Source organism: Biomphalaria glabrata, chromosome 11 (assembly GCF_947242115.1).
Source record: "Biomphalaria glabrata chromosome 11, xgBioGlab47.1, whole genome shotgun sequence".
NCBI classification, from domain to species: Eukaryota; Metazoa; Mollusca; class Gastropoda; family Planorbidae; genus Biomphalaria; species Biomphalaria glabrata.
The window spans coordinates 26,288,374-26,298,435 of NC_074721.1; the positions used below are offsets into that span (position 1 = coordinate 26,288,374).

Sequence of the window (10,062 nt, forward strand, 5' to 3'; positions counted from 1 at the left end):
TTTAAATATATTTATCTACATTTTGGATCTCAGAACTAGGTAAAATCTAGATCTTATCTAGATCTATTTAGATTTATAGATTCTAGACCTAGGCTAGATTTATATTTATATTATTTCAGAGAAAAAAAAATGATAATCATATGGGGAAAAGGGGGGGGGGGCGGTTGTTGGCAAAAAATAGATTTCATAGTTGTGGCTGTTGCCTCGTGACGTCACTCGATATTTACTTCCTGACACACAAGTCTACTAGAGATCTAGATATAGACTTATAGACCAACGTCAGACCAGGCTATAATCATCTATTCTAGCTCTATAAACAGCCATTATTTATAACAATCCTAGAACTAGATCTATATTAGAAGTATTAGATCTATAGATCTAGCATTAAGTCTATTAGTATTAGTCTTATTAGTACTAGTAGATCTAGATCTAGATATCTACTTGGATTTATAAACCTTTTTACTAAAGAGTAAAGTTCACTAAATTGGATTTATTTTAAAATGTCTTATCCTACTAAAGGTAAACAAATCATAATTATCATGATAATTTGAAATCATTAATTTCGGTGTCATAATATACTGTCATTAGTATTAATTTGCTAAATAAGTTAATTTATCATTTTAGAATTATAATCTTTAGGCAATGTAGGCCCTCTGTGGGGTTTAGTGTAGAGTCTAGACACTTTAGTCCTCTAGATTAGATCAAGAACTTACAAACAAAAAAAGTCATTAAATGGTGGTTTTATAATTTATTATGTTGATATTAGATCTAATCTAGATTAATTAATAATTTTAAAAAATCTTTCTTCCAGATCCATCATTTACACAAAGCCACAATGGTCCCTATCCAAGCCAACAACAGCAAATGGGAATGCCACAAATGGCACCTTATCCCCCACCAGCATACCCCTATGCTCCACCTCCCTACTCCAGCCATCCTACACCAATTCCAGCTCCTCAGCCTCAGCCCCAGTATCAGTCTCAACAGCTCCCCTACAACTCAGGTATTGTTTAACTACACACATTGAGCATATGCATGTTCATAAGAGATGTCATTCACACAATTTGTTGAGTGATGAATTTCACAAATTTATTTACACATTTAGTTTAACTTAGACTATTCTTAGCAATATATCCTGGTCTACTGTCTGGTTACATGCTCTGCACATTGTGTTCTAATTAGGACTTGTCTCAGTCTGTCATCCCCTGCTGAATGTCTTGAATGTAAAAAAAAATCCTCATTATATAGCATTTATTATAATGCAGAAATAAGGATTATGTTATTTATTTATTTTTTCTCTATTAGTTAGGGCTAATCTCAAGCCATAAACAGTTAAGAATCAATGTTTTATTCAATGTGATAGGTTCAAAGCTCTCTCTAATTCTAAGCTTACATTTTCACATCTTTATATTGTCATCTGTTTAAAATACTATATTTGTATTCTCTGATTTCAGCTCCCATGATGGCACCAGGCCCTCCCCCACCCTATTCTTACCATCAGCAATCTGTAAGTATTTACTGACATTTTATTGCCTAATACACATTGGGCATACTGTTAAACAGATGATACATTAATGTTGCATATTTCACAAGAGCGTTATAATTGAAGTGAATCAATAATTTGTTAAAATTATAATTGGACACAAATGTTGCAAATTTATATTTTGAGCTAGGAAATTTGAACCCTTTTAGATTTGTAACTTTCATTAGTTTGTCTTAAAATGTTTAAAAATTAAAAACCAATTGTTTCTTTCAGAATAATAATAAAAAAAAATCATTCAGATCCATCATTTTTACTTAAACCAAAACACCAGATGGACTAAATAGTAGAGTTGTGCTACATACATTTTTTTTTATCACTATCTTTCATATAAAACACAAGATTTTTCAAAATTTCATGTTCAAGCAATATTTTTTTTTAATTTCACTTTCAAGCAATGATTTTGAAGTATGTTCTTCTTCCAGTACAGTGTTGGCTACCCAACACAAGCAGGTTTTACTTATCACCACTCACAGAACATAACAGCCACTGCTCAGTTTGATTCAGGCGCAAGATTTGATGGCATTGCAACTCAGCACATTCCGGTAAATGCCCTAGATTTATAAGTTACAGCCGTTTCTTTGAAAAGAATATTGATAAGTCATATTGCTAAATCAGAGTTGTTGGCAAGCATGTTTAAAACCCTGATCAATCTTATCAACAATCCAGATGGCTCTTAACAAATGATCAGCAATATGTAATTGTTCTTTACATTTTTTCATTCAGTTTTGTTACCTATTTTATTACCTAATTTTAAGGTTTTACTTAAATTTTAAATACACCTTCTAATCAAATCTATACAATTCTCTCTGGTGATCATTTTTCCTTTGTGACTAGTTTTGAAATTTCTAAGCATTATGTCAACCATAGACACAAACTATTGTTGGAAAAATTAGGTAACTTCTTTACATTTAAAAAAAAATTTATACAGTTACTAAGTTTAATGAAGAGACTAGTTATGAAAATTATATTCTCTATCGGTTATTGTTCTTATGTTTACATGTGCTTGTAACTCGTCCATAAAAATGTGTTCACGAAATGTGTACATTTGTCATTCAGTGTATTAAAGCCATACTATACAGACATGGTTTTCAACTCTCTTATCTTTATGTTCATAACAATTTAATATACTGAATCAAAACTGTGAAGTTGTAAGAATTTCTAAATGGATAGGATATTTCGCCCAGATAAGTTTGACATCAAGCCCACAGCACCTCAAGCAGCAGAGCATTGGCAGCACTGGTATGAAACTTTAAAATTTTTTTTATCAGTAGTATCAATAGATAATCTTGATACTAAGAAACTACTGATAAACTATATCTCTCCTGCTGTATATCAAATGATACTTGATAAAGAGACATTTGATGAAGCAATCCAGACTCTAAATGGCATCTTTATTCAACCAAAGAATGAGGTGTTTGCTAGGCACAGGTTAGCTAACAAGAGCAAGGTCAAACGATAGACACCTACATGCAGAAATTAAGAATTCTATCCAAAGATTGCAACTTCAGAGCGGTGACTGCTGAACAACACAGAGAAGAGGCTATTAGAGATTCGTTTATCAATGGACTAGTGTCCAACAGCATTAGAAAACGTCTACTTGAAAAGACTGTTTAGAGATTAAAGGATGCCTTCAAGGAGGCTCGCTTACTAGAACATGCTTATCAGCACCCATAACAGTATGAATCATCAAAGCCGGAAACTAATTGCGCGGCAACTACTCCCACCAATTCTTCGGCCTCACCCTTGCCAAATGTAACGATTCCTCAAAATGCATTAGCTTGCAAGTGTTACTTTTGCGGCAGGGTTAAGCATCCCTGCTCTCAATGCCCTGCAAGGGAAGCCACATGCAATCAGTGCTTCAAAAAGGGCCACTTTCAAAGAGTTTGCAAATCTAGATCTTCAACAGTTTCGGCTATCGCTACCGTGCAGCCTTTGAATCTAAAGAAATCTACAATACCCATTTGCATCAACAACGTGCAATTGAAAGCCCTAGTAGACACTGGGAGCTGTGAAAGCTATATTTTGACGCACATTGCTAAGAAGCACAAATGGCAGACATGTTCCTCAGGCAACAGAATCTTTATGGCTTCCACCCTTGTATCTCGAATCACTCAAGGACATATCTACGCTAACATACGTCTCAAAAATGAACGATACAAGGGAGTTAGACTTTCTCTACTAGACAATTTATGCTCTGACGTAATGCTTGGACTTGACTTTATAAGTTTGCACCAAAACTTGTTTATTCCTTTCAATGGTCAGAAACCATCGTTGTGCCTGAGTACTCTCCAGCCAGCGAGGGTAGAAGCTCCTAGCCTATTTAGTAATCTGTCAACAAACTGTACTCCAGTGGCTACAAGGTCTCGCAGATACTCAATTCCAGATAGAAAGTTTATAGAGAAGGAAATTCAACAACTAATAAAGGATGAAATTATTGAACCATCTAAATCTCCCTGGCGTGCACAAGTCCTAATCACAACAAATGGCAGACATAAGAAAAGAATGGTTATAGACTATAGCCAAACCATATACTGGTTCACTCATCTAGACACCTACCCTATGCCCAAAATTGATGAACTAGCAGAAAAGATTTCCCAGTACTCTGTATATAGCACTTTAGACCTGAAAAGTGCATACCATCAGATTCCTATAAAAGAAGAGGAAAGGCCGTTCACAGCCTTCGAAGCATGTGGGAAACTGTATCAATTCTGTCGGATTCCGTTTGGCGTTATGAATGGAGTCGCCTGTTTTCAGCGTACGATTGACAAAATCATCAAAGACAAATGACTCACTGACACTTTTGCTTATGTGGACAATGTGACCATCTGCGGTATGGACTCTGAATCACAGGACCGAAACCTACAGCTATTTCTTGATAGTGCTCAAAAGTAAAGAATCACTTTTAATGAAACAAAAAGTGAAATTAGCACTGCTAAAGTGAGACTGTTAGGATACAAGATTTCCAAAGGACAACTTAAGCCGGATCCTGAGAGATTTCGCTCTCTAAGGGAATTACCCGTACCAGTGAATATGCCTGAACAGAAACAAGTAGTGGGTCTTCTGGCTTACTACTCAGGGTGGATACCTAACTTCTCAACAAAAATAAGCCCGTTAACAAGAAATCAACAATTTCCTGTCTCCGAAGAAGTCAAAAGAACATTTGAAAGTTTGATAAATGAGCTTGAAAAAGCCGCTGTATATACTATTGATCCGAATCGCCCTTTAACCGTTGAGACGGATGCTTCTGATATAGCCATTGCAGCTTCCCTCAACCAAGATGGCTGGCCCGTTGCTTTCTTCTCTCGCTCATTAACAAAAAGTGAAAGAAAACATTCTTCAGTTGAGAAAGAAGCATATGCCATTGTTGAGTCGTTGAGGAAATGGAAACATTTCTTAGTTGGTAAAGCGTTCACACTTTTTACGGATCAGCGATCTGTCTATTTCATGTATAACAATTCAAACAAAGGAAAAATTAAAAATTAAAAAATCCAGAGGTGGAAACTCTCGCGTTTCCACTATGACATCATCTATCGCCCTGGGAAGCAGAACACTGTAGCTGATACATTTACCAGAAACTATCTCTCTGCTATCACTCGCAATGGCCTTAAATTGCTGCATACTAGTCTTTGCCACCCGGGCGCTACGTAAGGACTAAAAATCTTCCATTTTCCTGTGATGATGTCAGAACTGTAATAGAACAATGTCAAACTTGTGCAGAACCAAAGCCCCGTTTTTTTCGACAGCCGACCGGAGAACTGATTAAAGCAACTCAACCTTTTGAGAGAATTAGCATGGATTTTAAGGGACCTCTCCCTACTGTTTCAAGAAATGGATATCTACTTACCATTATAGATGAATTCTCTAGATTTCCATTTGCATTTGCATGTCCCGATATGTCTTCCTCTACGGTTGTTAAATGTCTCAATGAACTATTCGCCCTATTTGGATTTCCAGCGTACGTCCACACTGACAGGGAAACTTCGTTTATGTCTACAGAGGTGTAGCATTTCCTCCACGAGAGAGGAATTGTAACCAGTAGAATGACCCCTTACAGCCCGAGAGGGAACGGACAAATAGAGAAACTTATCAGGACTTTATGGAAAGCCATCACCTTGGCTCTACATTCTAAGGAATTGGACATAGCTAAATGGGAACTAGTACTAAATGATGCTTTGCAATCTATCCGGTCATTACTATGCACTGCAACTAACAGGACACCACATGAACGACTTCTTGGGTTCAACCGAAGAAGTGGTTCCGGGACATCCTTGCCAACATGGTTGACCAGTCCTGGTCCTGTCCTGCTGAAGAAGAACGTTAGATCATCTAAATATGATCCCATAACAGAGGAAGTTGATTTGGTAACATTCACCCCCGAAGAAACCACCAGCACCACCGAAGACATAGCCAGACCGTCCGAAACTCAAGCAGATGAAACTACACATACATACAATCTTAGAGTAAGGAGAACTAGGCCCAACTACAAAGTGTAAAAGCTCATCAGCTTACTAGAACTCTTATTTTGTTTATTTTACTACTTTCATTTGGCTTTGTTGACTTGAATTTAATGTGATATTTGATCTATCATGATATATTTTAATAAGCTATTTGATTTACCATGTTATATCAACATGTTACATAATGTCATGCTATTCTACATTGTTTGTTTACTTGAATCTCTATTATTTTATTGTTTATGATACTAGTTAGCATTATTTGAACCGGGGGTGAATGTTATGAAAATTATATTCTGTATCGGTTATCGTTCTTATGTTTACATGTGCTTGTAACTCGTCCGTAAGAATGTGTTCACGAAATGTGTATTGTGTAGTCATTCAGTGTATTAAAGCCATACTATACAGACATGGGTTTTGACTCTCTTATCTTTATGTTCATAACAAGACTCTTAGTCTGTTTTGAGCTGTTATTCACAATGGAAACTTTTATAGAATTCCGGTCTTTTTACCCTCTCAGTCACAAAAACATCATAGTAAACATTGCGCCATAAACTGAATGTTTTTTAAATTGCCCTCCAAAATGTTTACGTTTGTTGCTTTTTTAAAATATTTATTTGAGATTTTCATTGAGGTTCACATTTTTTTTTAAATTAGAAAACTTCATGTGTCAGTCTAAAAGTTGAGTTTGTGTGTGACTTTGACACCAACAGTATTTCCATTCATGTCAGGCTCTTAGAGCTTCCTATCTTATACATTACAGAAGTTCCTTTACAAAAAAAAGACAGTTACTTTCTATGCATATTCATGTGTTAATTTAGTCTACCATGTTAATTAGAGACTTAATGAGACTTAAACTATAGACCCTACTTAGTCATTAGTTTTCCTGGCTGTAATGGCCCCAGGGAAGAAGGAGTACTTATACTAATTTCTCCTCTCATAAAGAATAAGAATTGCATTTTTATGTTTTTGTCTTTTTAAATATCTATTAATTTTTGTTTTTGTATGTGTAAGTTAGTTTAATGTTTTATATATTATTGCTATTTAACTTTTTAGTCTTCCGTCCTGGAGTGTCTTTGAGTGGTTTTACTAATGGTGTTACTCTAGTCTAATGTGAATTTCCATACACAGGCATTATAATTTCAGCAGGAATTTCTCTCATTCTAACCCAACTGATTCCTAAAGCAGAAATCAGTTAAATGTGTCAAAGGCTTGTATCTTACTTATTATCATACATGCTTTCCCCCATCTCTTTAAGAAAAAAAAAGGCACAAATTAAACTGTTTCTTTTTAATTATCAGTCTGTAATTGTTCTACTCTGGTTATCAGTATTTAATTAACACTTGACATTGAGAAGATTGCCTCAAACAGAGTGATCTTTTTTGTTTTGTAGATTTAGATTGCTTCCCTTACATCTAGAAGGATTTCAATTAGCATAGAAACTGGAGTGATGCATTTTTTTTTATTCAAGCTTGCTTCTTTAAAGAAAATAAACTTGAGAGGCTAATAAAAGAAAAACATTAAATGTCCAACATATTGCCCAATTGCAGTATATTTTCTATCAATCCTGCTAAATTTGTTTTTGAAAATAAATTGTAATGAAAATAGATTTTAGATATTTTCTGTCAGCTTTTGACAAAAAGTATTAAAAAAAACCCCCCAACTTTGTACAATAATTTATTGTCATCAAATTTTAAGTCCAGTTTTAAAATAAACAAAGTAAAACATTGATTAGTTTTGCGAACATGTCTTTGGTTTAAAAATCTGGACAGATATATAAATTATACAGACTAATATTCAGTGATAATAGCAATGAATGATAGATAAGTTGTCATTTTTAGTCTACTCATTATTAATTAAATGTGTAGCTATTAATAAGATCTATTAACCCTTTCAGCCCCCACCCCCTGGCTGTGCTCCAAATGCAGCACAGATGGCTGTTGCTCAGGGTGGCTCTGTTGTGGCCACACAGAAGAAGGCAGGCTGGCTGACAGGTGGCAGTGGTGGTGGAGTCTCATTCTGGTAGAAGGGTAAAGATCTGAGACTTTGCAAGTGGTAATGACTACAATTCAAGATAAGCTATGTATGGCTTTAATGCAACTTCAATTTTGTATACAACAATTTTATTGAAAAGTTTTTTTTTGCTTCAAACATTTTGAAAACATTAAAGATAAAATTTCTATCCTAAAATATGTTGCCTTACATGTTCAGAGTAACTTAAGACTTTCATAGTTCCTGTCCACTTGTATTTCAATAAGATAATGTACATGTATTTTGTGGATCTTATTGATCTGAACTATTTTAATCATGGTATATTTTATATTTGGTGTGATTTATATTTACATTCCTGTTTTTTTTTCTTCCTATTTATTTACACAATATGCAATTAGAAGTGTGAATAGATGTGGTCAATGTTATCACATCAATATGAAGATGACAGAGTGACAAAGACTCTCTCAGTGATTTAACTACAAAATGTTTGTTCAGAAATGCTGCAGCTATTGTTGTTAGCTACATCTTTAGTTTCTCCTAGAAATGTTGTTTGTGTTGTCAACTGACCAAAAAAAAAAACATTTTGGTGTCATTCACTTTAAAATCATTAGTCATGACAAGTTAGAATGATTGTAAGATTTAGTTAAGTTAGAAATATACCTACAAAAAAAAAAAATGCAGACTTGAGAAAAGTTTGAGAGGGAAAATGCGGCCCACTACTAGCATTGAACTATATGTTTTATTTCCACTCTTCTTGTCATTGTTTCACTTATTTAAGTCTGTACTTTCTAGTTATATTTATTTCATGTAAAAAAATGTGATTGTTTTTGCTAGGTTTTGATACACATTTTGTTTCAAAGCAATGACTGTAGATGGAAACAGAAGTGACGACACACACTGGGCTACACACATTTGAATCTGTGATATGAGTTTGTGCTCAAGGCACTTCATGCCTTATATTTCTGCCTTTACTTCAAAACTAAAACTTGTTTTTGTTATCCTGATACTGTGCACAATGGTGTCTGTTTGCCAAGTGGTAAAATATTATATGTGACAAAATTGTTTTTAAATTATAGTTGCCAGATTTTTGTTTTGTTATTAGAGGTTTATCATTATGCTAATTTGTAATCACCTAATACATTAAATGTGATAATTGAATTTATGTTTTTGTCTAGTATATTTGTATGTGAGATTGGGTATCAGCCACATTAAGCCATTTAAGTCTTGAAATAAACATAGTCAATCAAGGTGCTAGATTCAAGCGGAAGATTCAATACATGAATTTAAACTTAAGCTTTAATAACCTTTCTGTTAGTGTCATGTTCAGTTGACTTGATTAAAAGAATTCTAATTTAAAAGATGTTCTGTACATAGTTAAAATATTATTTTTTTTTTTACAAAAAAGGCTGTGACGAAAAAAAAAAGATTCTACCAGGTTGCTGACATTACAACACTTTCTTCTTGCATTCTTTGCTGTAGTATTTGACATTATAAATTATGTTAATTTATCTGTGCATCTCTAGCATTAAACTTCCATGATATTTTACTGCATTATATACCTTAAGCAATGATGGTCATACTAATTCTTTAGAAGTTTGAAGCTTGTGTCAGTCATTGTAACAAATCATTGAAGAACACAGTTTGTAGAGCAAATAAGCAAAGATATTGGGATGTTTACTTAACAATGTCAGAGCGTTGGACACATCAGGATGTTTACTTGACAATGTCAGAGCGTTGGACACATCAGGATGTTTACTTGACAATGTCAGAGCGTTGGACACATCAGGATGTTTACTTGACAATGTCAGAGCGTTGGACACATCAGGATGTTTACTTGACAATGTCAGAGCGTTGGACACATCAGGATGTATACTTGACAATGTCAGAGCGTTGGACACATCAGGATGTTTACTTGACAATGTCAGAGCGTTGGACACATCAGGATGTTTACTTGACAATGTCAGAGCGTTGGACACATCAGGATGTTTACTTGACAATGTCAGAGCATTGAACACATCAGGATGTTTACTTAACAATGTCAGAGCGTTGGACACATCAGGATGTTTACTTAAT

The 10,062-nt window shown here is 34.6% G+C and overlaps 1 protein-coding gene across 1 annotated transcript; it reads left to right on the top strand.

Moving 5' to 3' along the window:
- The first annotated feature begins 225 nt into the window (after positions 1 to 225).
- Positions 226 to 9,147, top strand: LOC106067958 (DAZ-associated protein 2-like). The gene is made up of 5 exons (XM_013227227.2): positions 226 to 519; positions 812 to 1,003; positions 1,455 to 1,507; positions 1,966 to 2,085; positions 7,895 to 9,147. The coding sequence occupies exons 1-5, from the start codon at positions 501 to 503 to the stop codon at positions 8,021 to 8,023; spliced, it is 513 nt and encodes a 170-aa protein (XP_013082681.2). The 5' UTR covers positions 226 to 500; the 3' UTR covers positions 8,024 to 9,147.
- The last annotated feature ends 915 nt before the right edge of the window (positions 9,148 to 10,062 follow it).